The sequence below is a fragment of the Oncorhynchus gorbuscha genome, linkage group LG03 (genome assembly GCF_021184085.1).
Source record: "Oncorhynchus gorbuscha isolate QuinsamMale2020 ecotype Even-year linkage group LG03, OgorEven_v1.0, whole genome shotgun sequence".
NCBI lineage: Eukaryota > Metazoa > Chordata > Actinopteri > Salmoniformes > Salmonidae > Oncorhynchus > Oncorhynchus gorbuscha.
In genome coordinates, this window is record NC_060175.1 from 76,089,219 (window position 1) to 76,107,837 (window position 18,619).

Here is an 18,619-nt window from a genome sequence, read left to right on the forward strand (position 1 = left end):
AGTGCACACAGAGTGAGTCCATGCAACTTATTATGTGACTTGTTAAGCACATTTTTACTTGCAATAACAAAGGCGTCAAATACTTGTTGACTCAAGACATTTCAGCTTCTAATTTGTAATTCATTTGTAAAAATGTAGAAAACACATAATTCCACTTTGACATGATGGGATATTGCATACGCCAGTGACAAAACAAATCTACATTTAATCCATTTTAAATTCAGGCTGTCACACTACAAAATGTGGCAAATGTAAAGGGGTGTGAATACTTTTTGAAGGCACTGTATAGTAGACAGGATCAGGCCCTGTCACACACCTTGTTATATCCAATAAGGCTCCTGTGTTTCACCACTGGTCAACATATAAAACTGATCATCCACTTCCCATTGAGAAAAACAACATTCTGACTCATTCCTAATAACTCATGGGACAGCCTCAGTTTATCCACCAAATCCATGAAAAAAACAAATCCCAGTAACCTTATCTTTGTGTCCAGGACTAAAGCTCTGGGAGTACATGTTTTTGGTCTCTGACAGCCTCCTGATAGACAAGTTAATACAATGCCAACAGATGAAATGTATCTATATTCGGCATAGCCGACAATGCTACACCAATAATCCCTGGCAATACTGTTGATTCTAAGGATACATTCATGCTGCCATCTTGTGGCTAAATGTAGTAACCACAATTAAATTGCGGTACCATTGAGAAGTATAATAACTAGCATGAAGACTTAAGGCTTAAGGTTGAACTTTTTCACTATTTATCCATTTTGTATTTCTAACAGCCATTGGTCTGCAGCACACTCCTGTTAGTGAATAATCATGAACTATAAGTTGAAGCACATGAAAGCATGTACACATCACATCGACTGCATCTTCATTTCCGTCTACCATTGCAGTAAAAGCAAAACGTGTCCAGCGCTAGTGAAAGATCAGCAAGCAGACTGAGTGTAGTTACATAATGAAAACCATCAACATATGAGACAAACAGTGAGAGGGTTACTCCAGAGCACAGGAGGCTGTTGAGGGGAGGACGGTTCATAATAATGACTGGAACGGAGTGAATGGAATAGTATCAAGCAGCGTATTTGATGTGTTCGATAACATTCCATTTATCTGCTCCAGCCATTACTATGAGCCCGCCCTCCCCAATTAAGCTGACACTGGTTGCTTGTGCTCCAGAGGTAAGGTGAACTCTGAGGGTTATGTAATGTACCAGCAAAAACACTGTTTATCAGTGAATCGGAGGACAGTTACAGTTTTACAGACTATCTGAATCTCATTGGGCGGCTCTGCGTTGATGGGCTCTGAGTTAATTAAGCAATAAGGCCCAAGGGGTTGTGGTATATGGTAGAAATACCACGGCTAAGGGCTCTCCTTAGCGCGACGCAACGCGGAGTGCCTAATACAGCTCTTTGCCGTGGTATATTGGCCATATACCACAAACACCCGAGGTGCCTTATTGCTATTATAAACTGGTTACCAACATAATAAGAACAGTAAAAAATAAATGTTTGTCATACCCATGGTATACGGTCTGATATACCATGGCTGTCAGCACATCAGCATTCAGGGCTCAAACCACCCAGTTTCTATTATAGATTGTATTATTATTTCAAGAATCTGACTATATTTTGACTAGTATTTTTGTCATTAGTTTACATTGTTCTGCTAAAAGAGCAAAGTAAATTGTACTGCCAAAGATGGTATGGTTACTGTAACATTGACCTTCACCAAAAAATACTTTAACAGCTGCTGTTTATGGTTGCTGGCTGAACAGCAACAGCATACAGTACTGGGCAGCCAGCCTGTCCTTAACTCACCCCTCTTGCCACTCCCCTCCTTTCCCCTCAGCGCCCTCAACCATTGGTTGCCCTCCTGTAAATCACATACTAGCAGCCAAACAACTGCCAGGGGTAATACTGGCCCAGGTCCTGCATGGCTAAACCTAAATCAGGCCTGAACTTGATCCAATGTCGTCCCTCGTCTTTCCCTTATCACAAACTTTGACGGTTCGCATTTTCTCACTCTCTCTTGGTCACACTATTTCAGCCTTTCGCATGGCCACTCTGTATCTCACTCTCTCTAGGGATGTTTTACTCTTCACTGTGAAAGCAACTCTTCATTAAGATCCCTCCTTCTTGTATAAACTGAGACCCAAAGTTGACCTGTCTGCATTCCAATGGCTCCCTCTTTCTGTCACTGTGGAGTTTTCTGTGAAGGTGGAAAGGAGAAGATTATTAAAGAGAGTTTTCAGGAGTCTCAAATATAGGGTATGTGAAATATGTTTTACAGTGCAACCCTAGTTCTGGTCCAGTCTGCCAGTAGCATCACATGCTTTCTCAGATTGTTTACTTGCACTAGTTTAGTCTCTCTCGGTCTAAACTCTCACCCGCCTCCTCCCTGCCTCTATCCCTCCCCTTCTCTCACCCGCCTTTCCTGGTCAGTTTGTTGGCGATAAGATCCAAGGGTGAGACACAGTGACAGTGCGCCAGAGCAAAGTGAAGAGGGGCTGCTCTTATTTGTCCGTCTTTTTTTCCTAAAGGTCCCCTCTCAGGACAACTGTGAGTAGCTGAAGGCTTCCGAACTTCTGGGGTCTAACAGGACTGGCTATTTGGGTCAGGTAGGGGCGGGTGGGGTGGTCATTTAGACCCTTTACTTGGGTCAGGAGTGGGCATGCAGAGTTAAGGGAACTCTAACACAGATTCTGCAGACAGACTTCTAGAATACAAAAATGTTTTGAAATGCGCGACAGGCATGATCATTGGTAACATACCAACTCAGGCTGTTGTGGGAGGGAAAGTGAAAGGGATTGTGTTAATAGCATGCAGTGCTGTATTTGGTAACACATAATTGTCATCTCTCTCAATGCCTTTTGAGATGATGCATTCAAACATTGGGGCATATGTGTCAACTCAAGACTCCACAAGTTAAATTTGTAAACATCTCCACAACAGAGGACAGACACAACTCCATATTTGGACATCAATTCACACTGTACTCCTTGATAATATGTCTGCACAAGATAGTTTCTTTGTGCATTTTATAGAGAACAACACTCAAAAGTTATGTCAAACTCTTTTGCATAAAGGTCTCATGAAGTGGGTAATGTAATGGATGTGTCTGTTTGACAGTCCACCAAACGGTGTGTGGAGGTCATTAAGGACGTGGCGACATGGTTGCTGATGTTGACCAACTGCCAGTTTCCACCATTTTTATTGGCTTCAGTAAGTGTGTGTGTGTGTGTGTGTGTGTGTGTGTGTGTGTGTGTGTGTGTGTGTGTGTGTGTGTGTGTGTGTGTGTGTGTGTGTGTGTGTGTGTGTGTGTGTGTGTGTGTGTGTGTGTGTGTGTGTGTGTGTGTGTGTGTGTGTGTGTGTGTGTGTGTGTGTGTGTGTGTGTGTGTGAAAGAGAGAGGGAGGGAGAGGGAGAGAGAGGGAGAGAGAGAGTGAGCAACAGTCACCTTGCCATTCATGCTAATAGAGCTTATCTGAATCTAAGAGAGATAGAGAGACCATATTAGACTCTGCAATACAAACAAATTAGCTTAGGGGTATACTATGATGAAAGCCAGGTCTACACAGGGTGTTCTAAAGGGTGTTCACTCTTGAGACGCTGTAGCAACAACATAGCCAGAATTAATCTAAATCTGAAATTAATTGTAACGGTTTTTTTGCCTAGGAGTTCTTAGTCACGCAATTTTACATCTAACTTATTGTTTGTTGCAGTATAACTCAAGTGAGAAAAAGTGCATGAAAACTAGTTGTCTTGTTAAATGACAAGAAACACTTAATTGAAGAATCCCATCTATAGTTCCCACTCCTAATAGAAGTAGTACTGTTGACCAATCACTGACGAAGGGCCTAGACTTCAGCTACCGAATTTCGACTTGCCTCAAGTTTTGACTGGGAAGCCTGCGAAAGGCTTAACTCTAACAGTCTTGTAACTGCATGTACATGTCACACATGGCTAGTCAAATGCCAAACTCTTCATTGAGACAATGCTGAAACATCAATCCACGGGCGAGTCAGAGCCACATTTTAATTTGTGTTGAAATCTAAATGAAAGAAAAGTTATCTTGCAAATTCATCAAGCTATGGTGTGAAATAGGCTTTCAGAAGCACTGTCTTTCTTTTATTACATATCGTTAATGCCTTCTTTGTACTTTGATGTGCTCTTAGGGATCGGACCCTTTTTTCAATTTCCGCCTTCAATGACATACCCAAATCTAACAGCCAGTAGCTCAAGACCTGAAACAAGCATATGAATATTCTTGATACCATTTGAAAGGAAACACTTTGAAGTTTGTGGAAATGTGAAATTAATGTAGGAGAATATAACACATTAGATCTGGTAAAAGACAATACAAACCAAAAAACATCAGTTTAAAAAAAATAATGTTTCGTTCCATAGTCTCAAATACAAGAGAAAGGCCATACATTGAGATAGGATTCAAGTTGTAATTTAGATGTTGTCCACAAGATTGCAGCAGTGTGTGTGCAAAGTGTGCAGACTGATCCAGTAAAGAATTACATCACTACACAATATTTGTGTCAAGCCTGCCAGGAGTTTGCCCAAATGTGCCGACTTGGTCAATTTATACATTTTCAAGTACATAACTATAGAGAATATACAAAAATGCTATGGTAATAAAAAAATTATGTTTACACACTCCCAGGAATGTCATTTATGATGGATCATTAGCTGCCCTACAGAAAATACACATCTAGATGGCCGGGAGGGGTGGGTGTGGAGCCAGAGACAGCAGTGGAGTGAAACTGAAGAACCCAGTTCCTAAAAATGGATTTTATCAAAAAAAACTATGCTACATTTTATTTCTGGGACCCTCATGATGACAAATCAGAGCAAGATTACTGAATGTAAGTACATTATTTACCTTCAGAGGTGAATGTATCAAACCAGTTGCCGTGATAAAAGTGTTTTGTTGGTGTACACTATCCTCAAACAATGGCATGGTATTTTTTTTGCTGTAATAGTTGCTGTAAATTGGACACTGTTAGATTAACAATAATTTAAGCTTTCTGCCCATATAAGACATGTCTATGTCCCGGAAAGTTGGCTGTTGTTTACAACGTCATTCTAGTCAAATTATTGCATATTGAGCAACAAATATCACGGTTTAGGGACACCGATTCCATAGAGGTTCATACACAATAACATTTTTCCCCCACTCTTATGATAGAATAATTTTATTACAAATGTTTTACTGTGCATGAAGTTTAAAATGCATTCTGTCATTACTAAATGTGCAATGTGATAGGTATATATACAGATGAAGAAATTGTTTACAGATTATTTCACTTATAATTCACTGTATCTTTATTCCAGTGGGTCAGAAGTTGACTGTGCCTTCAAACAGCTTGGAAAATTCCAGAAAAGTATGTCATGGCTTTAGAAGCTTCTGATAGGCTAATTGACATAATTTGAGTGAATTGGAGGTGTACCTGTGGATGTATTTGAAGGTCTACCTTCAACTCAGTGCCTCTTTGCTTGACATCATGGGAAAATCAAAAGAAATCAGCAAAGACCTCCACAAGTCTGGTTCATCCTTGGGAGCAATCTCCAAACGCCTGAAAGTACCACGTTCATCTGTACAAACAATAGTACGCAAGTATAAACACAATGGGACCACGCAGCCGTCATACCGCTCAGAAAGGAGACGCGTTCTGTCTCCTAGAGATGAACGTACTTTTGTGCGAAATGTACAAATCAATCCCAGAACAACAGCAAAGGAACTTGTGAAGATGCTGGAGGAAACAGGTACAAAAAATATCTATATTCACAGTAAAACGAGTCCTATATCGACGTAACCTGAAAAGCCGCTCAGCAAGGAAGAAGCCACTGCTCCAAAACCACCATAAAGAAGCCAGACTAAGGTTTGCAAATACACATGGGGACAAAGATCCACTGGTCTGATGAAACAAAAATAGAACCGTTTTGCCATAATGACCATCGTTATGTTTGGAGGAAAAAGGGGGAGGTTTGCAAGCCGAAGAACACCATCCCAACCATGAAGCACAGGGGTGGCAGCATTGTGTTTTGGGTGTGCTTTGCTGCAGGAGGGACTGGTGCACTTCACAAAATAGATGGCATCATGAGGTTGGAAAATTATGTGGATGTATTGAAGCAACATCTCAAGACATTAGTCAGGAAGTTAAAGCTTGGTCGCAATGGGTCTTCCAAATGGACAATGACCCCAAGCATACTTCCAAAGTTGTGGGAAAATGGCTTAAGGACAACAAAGTCAAGGTATTGGAGTGGCCATCATAAAGCCCTGACCTCAAGCCTATAGACAATTTGTGGGCAGAATTGAAAAAGCATGTGCGAGCAAGGAGGCCTACAAACCTGACTCAGTTACACCAACTCTGTCAGGAGGAATGGACCAAAATTCACCCAACTTATTGTGGGAAGCTTATGGAAGGCTACCTGAAATGTTTGACCCAAGTTATACAATTTACAGGCAATGCTACCAAATACTAATTGAGTGTATGTAAACTTCTGACCCACTGGGAATGTGATGAAACAAATAAAAGCTGAAATAAATCACTCTCTACTATTATTCTGACATTTCACATTCTTAAAATGAAGTGGTGATCCTAACTGACCTAAGACAGGGAATCTTTACTAGGATTAAATGTCAGGAATTGTGAAACTGAGTTTAAATGTATTTGGCTAAGGTGTATGTAAATTTACGACTTCAACTGTATATAATGAAACAAATACGCAAATGATGGAGATGATGATGCAATCTTCGAGAGGGAGGGAATATGATTTCATTGGTCCTCAACTTGCGGATCAGGCACTTCATTCAGGATAAATGGAGTTAGCCCTGAGTTAGCCTGCCCTGGAGCAAATGAGTTCTGAAGGAGTTGTTTCCATAGAAATGTACCTGGCTAAAAGGTGTGCCACTTTCGTGGTGTCGGTTATCCCGAGTTGAACTCAGAGTTGACTAAAGTTATCTTGGTAACTCCTCAAACTTGTTTCGTAGTATACCCCTGGAAATGGGGTCTAAAGTGTAATTAACTGTAGGTGTCCAGACAAAGCCTGGATTTTAATTTCATCCAAGGCCCCTTACATCACCATAACAAGACCTTTAAACCTACCTACCATAAATAACAGATTGGTGCCAAGCAACTTCATGGTCTCTCTCTCAAAGAGGGTAATGAGGCTTTAAAATATTCATACAGCTCACTAGACAATAAAACACTATTATTTTTGTGATTTTAAATTAAATAAGTTCATTAAATCTATTTTAAAGGCAACAAGCCAGTTGTGCACGTAACTTCTGTCATTTGTTTACATTACGTTTAGAGGTGGCTAACCCATAGCCAAGGGAAGTAGGCTGCAGCACCCCCTGATAAATCAGGAGTTGAGTTCCAAGGGAGACAATGGGGCGAGGGTGAGTGGCGTCTAGTGCCAGTGGGGTGAGCAGTATTCCAGTAGCTCTGGAGGTGAACTGGGTGAGAGTGAGGATGAATTGTGTAGGGAGGAAGGTGTGGAGAAGGCTTCTGTGTCCGAACATCGCAATGGAGGTGATAAAGGAGTGACATGTTTGGAGAAAGTGGACCCCTGCCTTCTGGCTGATCCAGATGTGGTGTCTGGTTGGGTGGAGAAGAGATTGAGAACTGTTTCTGCCGTTCAGAGAGAGCAGGCGCTCCGCATCACGCGACTAGGGACAAGAACTGTGAATTGCTTTGCTCTCCGGAGCAGGTCGCTGTTGAAAGTAGTGATAACAGGAGTGGCATTAAGTGCTGAGGAGGGTGAACTGAAATGGAAGATTCCCGGTGTCTGGGACCCCCATTTGGTGCGACGCAGACCCGGTGGAGAGCGTGGTGAAACAGAGAAGACACTGTCTGTTCTGCTGAGTTTTGATGACAGCTTTTTGTCCCGAACCAATTACAGTGTTTTAAATGCTGAGCTTATAGTCATGTTGCAGCAGTGTGTATGAGGGAGATTCCTAGATGTGAGAAGTGTGCAGGAGGGTATGAGACATAGGAATGTGTAGTATCAGTGGAAAAAGTTGTGTGTGTTAACTGTAGGGGTACCCATGGTCCTGGAGATCAGAAGTGTCTGGTGAGAGAATGACAGGTTGAGGTTGCCAGGATCAGGGTAGTGCAGAAGGTGTCGTATGCTGAGGTAGTGAAGAGAGTAGTAGAGGAAGATGGGTCCAGGGTGAAGGATCCTGGGAGGATCCCTGTGAGTAAGCCAAGGCCAATAGAGAATGATAGGAATAATGTGCTTCAGTAAGGTTGGTTTATTAGCTTTAATAGCCTTAGTTTTCAGCTGTACCGCAAAAATGGAACATAAATCACAGAAAGTAGATGTTGTGGTGGCAGTTGCCGAGAATGACTTGGGTGTACAAGATTTTACTGCAGAAGATTTACAAGATGTGTTGAACGATAGTGTCCCATCCTCCCAGGATGTTGGCATGCTGTGGTATCAGATAGGACTAAGTAGTGGAATAGTGGTGAGGTTTTAATGGGTGTAGGGTTAGTCGGTAGGGCATTTTTTCTTCCCTTTTCCTCTTCCCTTCCCTTTTTGTGTCACAGTGTTATTTTTTCTATAGTTTGCCACCCTTACAGTAGGTGGTGGCATGCACCTTTAACGCTTGTTTGCAGATGCCATAATACCATAGAAGAAGAAGGTGAGCCTGTGCTTTTTGGCTGTAATGCCTATGGATTTGAAATAACGTTTTATGTCACATGCGCCGAATACAACACCTTACGGTGAAATGCTTACCTATAAGCCCTTAAACAACATTGCAGTTAAGAAAAATAAAGAGTTTAGAAAATATATATTACTAAATAATAATAAAATGAAAAAAGTAACAATAAAATAACAATAACAGGACTATATACTGGGGGTACCGGTACCAAGTCAATGTGTGGGGGTACAGGTCAGTTGAAATAATTGAGGTAATATGTACATGTAGGTAGGGGTAAAGTGACTATGCATTGATACTAAACCGCGAGAAGCAGCAGCGTAAAAAAGGGGTGGGGGGGTCAATGCAAATAGTCCGGGTAGCCATTTGATTAACTGTTCAGCAGCCTTATGGCTTTGGGGTAGAAGCTTTTGGATCTAGACTTGGCGCTCTGGTACCGCTTGTCGTGCCATAGCAGAGAGAAAAGTCTATGACTAGGGTGGCTGGAGACTTTGAACATTTTTAGGGGCTTCCGCTGACACCGCCTGGTATAGAGGTCCTGGATGGCAGGAAGCTTGGCCCCAGTGATGTACGCACTACCCTCTGTAGCTCCTTGCAGTCGGATGCAGAGCAGTTGCCATATCAGGAGGTGATGCAACCAGGAGGTGATGCTCTCATTGGTGCAGCTGTATAACTTTTTGAGGATCTGAGGACTCACACCAAATCTTGCTCTGCTTTTGCAAATAGCCTTTGAAGTTCCTATCTCATCAGTAACCATTTTTTTTAACGTCGTGGTGCAGAGGGGAAGTTTTGGGTTATTGTTAAAATACCTAGTCACCATGAGAGGGAGTCTCCAGAGTTACTGGTCAGTTAAGAGGAGATATATTTTGACGGGGGATAAATCTTGTTCTGTCTCTGTTCCTCACCTGTCTTTCAGATGCTTCACCTGACAACAGGACGTGTGGGGTGCTTGCTTTCCAAGCAAGCGGTGGTGGCACTGACAAGCAGTGGTGCAAGGATGTCAAGCCATGGCCACCACGGTACTATTCTTTGATCAGCTCATTTATTGCATTTACACATTTTCCCATGGTGCAGAGCAAAAAATACACCGTTTTAAAATGCTATTCTACACATTTTGTCATGAGGCTAAGAGAAAATGTTACCATTTTAAAGGACATTTCCTGCAATTCTACACTTTTTGTCATGGACCAGATGTTTTTTTTTCATTGGTGTTTAATAGCTCTTCTCAACATTTGTCCACATTTTGTCATGAATTTTGCAGCTTTAAAGCTTATTTCCTGTAATTCTACACATTTTGCTATCATATGCTATCTGGAGGCCCCCAGTGGGGCCAGAACTCCCCCCCCCAAAAAGGAATATGGGGGCCCCGTGGCACGAGCCTTGCGTCGCTGTTTTGTAATCCGTCCCTGATTTACCACCCAGTGTAGTCTTTTTCTCTGAGGTCCATTATCTCACGTCAGATAGCATGATGGCCGTCTGCACTGATCTGATTTTGTTGAGGGACAAGCGCCATGTAGGAGTGACACCATCTGACGTAACACAATGCTCTGAGGTCTATAAACCTCTAAACTAGAGGTTGACTGATTAATCGGAATGACCAATTTATTAGGGCCGATTTCAAGTTTTCATTACAATCGGAAATCTGTATTTTTGGACACCGATTTTTTTTTTTACACCTTTATTTAACTAGGCAAGTCAGTTAAGAACAACATTCTTATTTTCAATGACGGCCTAGGAACGGCGGGTTAACTGCCTTGTTCAGGGGCAGAACAACATATTTTTACCTTGTCAGCTCAGGGGATTCAATCTTGCAACCTTACAGTTAACTAGTCCAACGCTCTAACCACCTGAATACATTGCACTCCACGAGGAGACTGCCTGTTACGCGGATGCAGTAAGCCAAAGTAAGTTGCTAGCTAGCATTAAACTTATCTTATAAAAATATAAAAAACAATCAATCAATCATAATCACTAGGTAACTACACATGGTTGATGATATTACTAGTTTATCTAGCGTGTCCTGCCTTACATATAATCGTTGTGGTGCTTATCGTTGCTCCAATGTGTACCTAACCATGAACATCAATGCCTTTCTTAAAATCAATACACAGAAGTATATATTTTTAAACCTGCATATTTAGCTAAAAGAAATCCAGGTTAGCAGGCAATATTAACCAGGTGAAATTGTGTCATTTCTCTTGCGTTCCTTGCACGCTGAGTCAGTGTATATGCAACAGTTTGGGCCGCCTAATTTACCAGGATTTTACGTAATTATGACATAACATTGAATAGTTGTGCAATGTAACAGGAATATTTAGACTTGTGGATGCCACCCATTAGATAAAATATGGAACGGTTCCGTATTTCACTGAAAGAATAAACGTCTTGTTTTCGAGATGATAGTTTCCGGATTCGACCATATTAATGATCTAAGGCTCGTATTTCTGTGTGTTATCATGTTATAACTAAGTCTATGATTTGATGAGCAGTCTGACTGAGCGATGGTAGGCAGCAGCAGGCTGGTAAGCATTGATTCAAACAACACTTTCTTGTGTTTGCCTGAAGCTGTTTATGACCTCAAGCCTATCAACTCCCGAGATTAGGCTGGTGTAACCGATGTGAAATGGCTAGCTAGTTAGCGGGGTGCGCTAATTGTGTTTCAAACGTCACTCGCTCTGAGACTTGGAGTGGTTGTTCCCCTTGCTCTGCATGGGTAACGCTGCTTCGAGGGTGGCTGTTGTTGTTGTGTTCCTGGTTCGAGCACAGGGAGGAGAGAGGAGAGGGACGAAACCTATACTGTTACACTGGCAATACTAAGGTGCCTATAAGAACATCCAATAGTCAAAGGTTAATGAAATACAAATGGTATAGAGAGAAATAGTACTATAATTCCTATAATAACTACAACCTAAAACTTCTTACCTGGGAATATTGAAAACTCATGTTAAAAGGAACCACCAGCTTTCATATGTTCTCATGTACTGAGCAAGGAACTTAAACGTTAGCTTTCTTACATGGCACATATTGCACTTTTACTTTCTTCTCCAACACTTTGTGTTTGCATTATTTCAACCAAATTGAACGTTTCATTATTTATTTGAGGCTAAATTGATTTTATTTATTTATTATATTAAGTTAAAATAAGTGTTCATTCAGTATTGTTGTAATTGTCATTTTTACAAATAAATGTGTAAAAAAATCAGCCGATTAATCGTTATCGTTTTTTTTGTTGGTTTTTTGTTGAAAACTCATAATCTGTCGACCTCTACTCTAAACCCCACCTTACCACCACTCCCTTTACCTCAATCTCCCCTTCACTTGACTTGTCTCGTGTCCTATATATTCATGTACTGTAGAGGTGTCCGACTCAGTGGACATGTCACAGCCAATGTACTGGGATCGTCTGGACACCCCTCTGCCAGACAGACCATGGAAGGATGTCCTCGATTCTACGGATAAGAGCCTGAAACAGAAGGAGAAGGGTCCCTGGACTGCGCTGTCCAAGGAGGAGAAAATCGCCTGTAAGCCACTCCCTCTCTCATTCCTTCTCATGTCACAGCCTTTAATTCTGCTATTCTTAATATTTCTCCTTCTGTATCCCAGTGTACAGGCTGAAGTTCAACCACACCTATCCGGAGATGAAGAGGCCGTCCCATGAGTGGAAGACTGTGATTGGTGGGATGTTCATCTTCTTTGGCATCACTGGTCTGGTGGTCTTTTGGCAGGGCCACTATGGTAAGATTTCTCATGGTTGATTGCTAAAATTGATAGACTTCCTAAAGCCATTATCACATGGATGGGCGATTGTTCAGTCCTTAAACTTGCTGTTCTTTTTCTCTTGTGTGTCCCGCAGTGTACCCACCCCAACCTCATACCTTTGGTGAGGAGTGGCAGGCTAAGCAGATCCAGAGGATGCTGGATATGCGGATCAACCCAATCGAGGGCTTCTCTGCCCAGTGGGACTACAAGAACAAACAATGGAAGTAAAGGAAGGGAATAGACCACTGCCGGAAGGAGGAATGGTTCGACTTGACACCTTGAGCCTCTGTTCAGCCACCATAACAGCAATCCAGCCATCTGAATCCATTCCCTTACTATTTAATAAATAACTAAAAACTGGTTGTTTCCTTCTCTCTCCATCTGAGAAAACAGTATAATATTATGGGCTGCTTGTCCTCAACCTAATTTCTGCTTTAGTGTTCCTGTGGTAGTGTCTAGTTAGGCCTTAAGTGAGTATTGTGAGATGTGCCATTGCCTTGGTGGTCCTGACACATTCAACACTAACAAAGGAATTTCTCCTCCAAAATGGTCCACCGTATTCAATGTATAAAACACAACAAAAATATTAAATCAATCATTGTACCTTTGTTTTCACTCCCTAAAAATCAGTCCCAAAATTGCAGAGAATATTAGCATTTTCTGTAGAAAACTATTAAAAAGTCTAGGAGTGAAGATGGATGGCAAACAAGTTAAAGATCATGTATGGCCGGACGCTCTGAGCAGCTTTACTACAGGCAAGGGACACTATTAAATTAACATTTATGTGGATGTTCTCCTATAGGAACAAGTCATGCATTTTTTAGAGTTTCTTAATGAATGTCTTCTGGCCTTTCCCCTTATCCCTCCCAAAGCACCAAAATAAAATGTCAGTGTCCTCTCCATGTTCCAAATTGGTCGCTGCATGTAATCTAAGACATTACATTGGAATCGTAAGACATAGAAACAGACTATACACCATGGAGTTCCTTGTTTTTTCTCTAAAATCAAATCACATTTTATTGGTCACATAAAAGGATTAGCAGATGTTATTGCAGGTGTAGCAAAATGATTGTGTTTCTAGCTCCAACAGTGCAGTAATAGCTAACAATTTCACAACACCTCTAAAGTAAAGGAATTAAGAATACATAAATACTTGGACGAGCAATGACGGAGCGGCATAGACTAAAATGAAATAGAATAGAATACAGTATATACACATATGAGCTGAATAATGCAAAATATGTAAACATGTAACGCAAAAAAAAAACTATTACTTACAAAAAACAATGCAAAGACGAAATTTAAGACCGTTTGAAGAGACTTTACACCAAATATCGTAACATTTTAAAGTAAATGTTACTCAGCGATGATACCATTTTAATTATTATTTATCCGACTTTAACCCAGTTGCAGCCGATAGTATTTTTCAGTTCCAACACGTTTCTGGCGTCCTTCTACCGTTACACAGGTGTTTGCTGCGCGCTAGCTCTCGAAAACCCAGTTAGCTTTGCCCATGGCTGGCTGTGTGAACTCCAATTCCGACACGGTGTTAGAAAAGACAACAATCATCGCCGCGAAAAGCTTTTTGAAACATATGTCCCTTATCTTCCATATGAGCGAGAAATAATCTTTCAATAAAAAAACAAATACTTACTGTAACGTTAGACTTACGCAGAGCCACACGTTGTGTGCCTCCAGTTGACCTACTACACTCCCCCCCCAGATCAAAGTCTACATTGAGACCGAAGGGAGCAAGGGTCTTTAAATTAAAGATCCAGGCAGCCTCTCGTTTTCTAGGGAGGGTGACAGGGTGACATGTTCGATGCCAATATAGCGTAGGGACGAAATAGAGTGATGTGCTTCCAAAAAGTGGGACGCAACTGGGTAAATTGAGTTTTTGGACCTAATGGTGTTTCGATGCTCCGAGATTCGTATTTTTAATTCGTTATTTGTTTTACCCACATTTTTACCACAAGGACAAGTTATAAGATAAATAACTGCCTTAGTGGAGCACGTGATAACACCTTTGATTGGGATCTGTTTCCCTGTTTGGGGGTGTTTGAAGGATCTACATTTATAAGTACCATTGCATTGAGCACAGCCATTACACTTGTAGTTTCCATCCAGTTGGGACGCAAATATACGTTGTGCATGGATATCTTGGGGTGGTAAATAAGAGTTTACCAATTGATCTCAGATTTCTGCCTCGCGAGAGAATATGACCAAGGGAGAGTCCGAAAACACATTACCAATACTATCATCGGATTTTAGAATGTGCCAATGTTTGTGAACGATTCCTTTAATTTGCTCAGAGCACTTTGAATAGCAGGTAGTTAGAACGCAAGAATGCTTCTTTTTTGCGAGACTGACCTTGAAAATGGTCATGTTTTGAATTTGCTCAATGGCAGTATTAATCTGACCATTTTTGTACCCCCTCTCCTTGACTTTTCTTTGCCATTTGTAAATCCACTCACGACTCGTAGCTGTATAGTAACCTAGGTAACCACAGGTTGTTTCCCCCACAGGTGAACAGGGTTGCGATATTCTATCTAATAACGACAGGGTCTATACTACACTGCTCAAAAAAATAAAGGGAACACTAAAATAACACATCCTAGATCTGAATGAATCAAATATTCTTATTAAATACTTTTTTCTTTACATAGTTGAATGTGCTGACAACAAAATCACACAAACATTTTCAATGGAAATCAAATGTATCAACCCATGGAGGTCTGGATTTGGAGTCACTCAAAATTAAAGTGGAAAACCACACTACAGGCTGATCCAACTTTGATGTAATGTCCTTAAAACAAGTCTAAATGAGGCTCAGGAGTGTGTGTGGCCTCCACGTGCCTGTATGACCTCCCTACAATGCCTGGGCATGCTCCTGATGAGGTGCCGGATGGTCTCCTGAGGGATCTCCTCCCAGACCTGGACTAAGGCATCCGCCAACTCCTGGACAGTCTGTGGTGCAGACTGGATGGATGGATGGGTGGATGGAGCGAGACATGATGTCCCAGATGTGCTCAATTGGATTCAGGTCTGGGGAACGGGCGGGCCAGTCCATAGCATCAATGCCTTCCTCTTGCAGGAACTGCTGACACACTCCAGCCACATAAGGTCTAGCATTGTCTTGCATTAGGAGGAACCCAGGGCCAACCGCACCAGCATATGGTCTCACAAGGGGTCTGAGGATCTCATCTCGGTACCTAATGGCAGTCAGGCTACCTCTGGTGAGCACATGGAGGGAAGTGTGGCCCCCCAAAGAAATGCCACCCCACACCATGACTGACCCACCGCCAAACCGGTCATGCTGGAGGATGTTGCAGGCAGCAGAACGTTCTCCACGGCGTCTCCAGACTCTGTCACGTCTGTCACATGTGCTCAGTGTGAACCTGCTTTCATCTGTGAAGAGCACAGGGCACCAGTGGCGAATTTGCCAATCTTGGTGTTCTCTGACAAAATGCCAAACGTCCTGCACAGTGTTGGGCTGTAAGCACAACCCCCACCTGTGGACGTCGGGCCCTCATATCACCCTCATGGAGTCTGTTTCTGACCGTTTGAGCAGACACATGCACATTTGTAGCCTGCTGGAGGTCATTTTGCAGGGCTCTGGCAGTGCTCCTCCTGCCCCTCCTTGCACAAAGGCGGAGGTAGCGGTCCTGCTGCTGGGTTGTTGCCCTCCTACAGCCTCCTCCACGTCTCCTGATGTACTGGCCTGTCTCCTGGTAGCGCCTCCATGCTCTGGACACTACGCTGACAGACACAGCAGTGATGTTTTGGTCATGCATTTTTTATTTATTGGAAAGTAGGACGGGCTCCTAACCAATTGTGCTATTTTATCGACGACATAGATAGTGTAACGACCCTGGGTTTATAAGCGCGGAAGTCGACTGCTGTTTGAGCATGCTTTTGCGGCACAGTCGATAGCGCGCCGGACCTCGGGCTCGAAGGTCGAGGGTTCGAGACCTGCTCCCTGCTGTTTCTTTACAATAATATACAGTTGGCTGGTTTTTCCGTGCATCGGCAAGACAGAACAGCTGCCTCCGGTAAGACAAGGGGTGGCAGACTGTGTATTTGTCCATTACAGCTGATGCGCGAAATCAAATACTAAGGAAGTCTCAAGGTTTTGCTCACCTGAGGTAGAGTATCTCATGATAAGCTGTAGACTACACTATTTACCAAGATAATTTTCATCTATATGCTGGCACTAAGACCACACTCAACGAGCTGTATGAAGCCAAAAGCAAACAAGAAAATGCTAGTGACACAGCCCTGTATATAGCCTCCACATTGACATGGTACAGCCCTGTATATAGCTTCCACATTGACTCGGTACAGGTACCCCCTGTATATAGCCTCCACATTGACTCGGTACAGGTACCCCCTGTATATAGCCTGCACATTGACTCGGTACAGGTACCCCCTGTATATAGCCTCCACATTGACATGGTACAGCCCTGTATATAGCCTCCACATTGACTCGGTACAGGTAACCCCTGTATATAGCCTCCACATTGACTCGGTACAGGTACCCCCTGTATATAGCCTCCACATTGACTCGGTACAGGTACAGCCCTGTATATAGCCTCCACATTGACATGGTACAGCCCTGTATATAGCCTCCACATTGACTAGGTACAGGTACCCCCTGTATATAGCCTCCACATTGACATGGTACAGCCCTGTATATAGCCTCGGCATTGACATGGTACCCCCTGTATATAGCCTCCACATTGACATGATACAGCCCTGTATATAGCCTCTACATTGACATGGTACAGTCCTGTATATAGCCTCCACATTGACATGGTACAGCCCTGTATATATCCTCCACATTGACATGGTACAGCCCTGTATATAGCCTCCACATTGACATGGTACAGCCCTGTATATAGCCTACACATTGACATGGTACCCCCTGTATATAGCCTCCACATTGACATGGTACAGCCCTGTATATAGCCTCCACATTGACATGGTACAGCCCTGTATATAAACTCCACATTGACATGGTACAGCCCTGTATATAGCCTCCACATTGACATGGTACAGCCCTGTATATAGCCTCCACATTGACATGGTACCCCCTGTATATAGCCTCCACATTGACATGGTACAGCCCTGTATATAGCCTCCACATTGACATGGTACAGCCCTGTATATAGCCTCCACATTGACATGGTACAGCCCTGTATATAGCCTCCACATTGACATGGTACAGCCCTGTATATAGCCTCCACATTGACATGGTACAGCCCTGTATATAGCCTCCACATTGACATGGTACAGCCCTGTATATAGCCTCCACATTGACATGGTACAGCCCTGTATATAGCCTCCACATTGACATGGTACAGCCCTGTATATAGCCTCCACATTGACATGGTACCCCCTGTATATAGCATCCACATTGACATGGTACAGCCCTGTATATAGCCTCCACATTGACATGGTACAGCCCTGTATATAGCCTCCACATTGACATGGTACAGCCCTGTATATAGCCTCCACATTGACATGGCACAGCCCTGTATATAGCCTCCACATTGACATGGTACAGCCCTGTATATAGCCTCCACATTGACATGGTACAGCCCTGTATATAGCCTCCACATTGACATGGTACAGCCCTGTATATAGCCTCCACATTGACATGGTACAGCCCTGTATATAGCCTCCACATTGACATGGTACCCCCTGTATATAGCATCCACATTGACATGGTACAGCCCTGTATATAGCCTCCACATTGACATGGTACAGCCCTGTATATAGCCTCCACATTGACATGGTACAGCCCTGTATATAGCCTCCACATTGTTATGGTACAGCCCTGTATATAGCCTCCACATTGTTATCTTATTGTTGCTCTTTTATTTTTTACTTTTGTTTATTTATGTGACAAATAACATTTTATTTTATTTTACTGTGCGGGACCTTTAATCCACTCAAACATCAGTAATACAAGACACAAACAAAAAACGCTCAGTCCTTCAAAATACACTCAGAGCCCTACTCAGATCTGGTGACATGAGAGGACGGAACTGCTGCTCCAGTCAGCAAGCCATACGTCCTTCATTCCCAAGAAGCGTTCAGCTGCAGATACAATGATTATTGATCTTTCCACTCCTGCAGTGCGGGTTATCGACATAGCAATAAATGCCAAACGATC

The 18,619-nt window shown here is 42.5% G+C and overlaps 1 protein-coding gene across 1 annotated transcript; it reads left to right on the forward strand.

The window, feature by feature from the left end:
* Positions 1 to 2,443: 2,443 nt before the first annotated feature.
* On the forward strand, positions 2,444 to 12,801 carry LOC124031922. The gene is made up of 5 exons (XM_046343731.1): positions 2,444 to 2,566; positions 9,599 to 9,701; positions 12,039 to 12,203; positions 12,286 to 12,417; positions 12,536 to 12,801. The coding sequence occupies exons 2-5, from the start codon at positions 9,599 to 9,601 to the stop codon at positions 12,667 to 12,669; spliced, it is 534 nt and encodes a 177-aa protein (XP_046199687.1). The 5' UTR covers positions 2,444 to 2,566; the 3' UTR covers positions 12,670 to 12,801.
* The last annotated feature ends 5,818 nt before the right edge of the window (positions 12,802 to 18,619 follow it).

Excerpts from the sequence above, each read along its gene's own strand:
- LOC124031922 (XM_046343731.1), top strand. The coding sequence starts at position 9,599 with ATGCTTCACCTGACAACAGGACGTGTGGGGTGCTTGCTTTCCAAGCAA. Across the intron at positions 12,204-12,285 it reads CAAGGAGGAGAAAATCGCCT|TGTACAGGCTGAAGTTCAAC; the intron begins GTAAGCCACTCC and ends TCTGTATCCCAG. Across the intron at positions 12,418-12,535 it reads CTTTTGGCAGGGCCACTATG|TGTACCCACCCCAACCTCAT; the intron begins GTAAGATTTCTC and ends TGTGTCCCGCAG.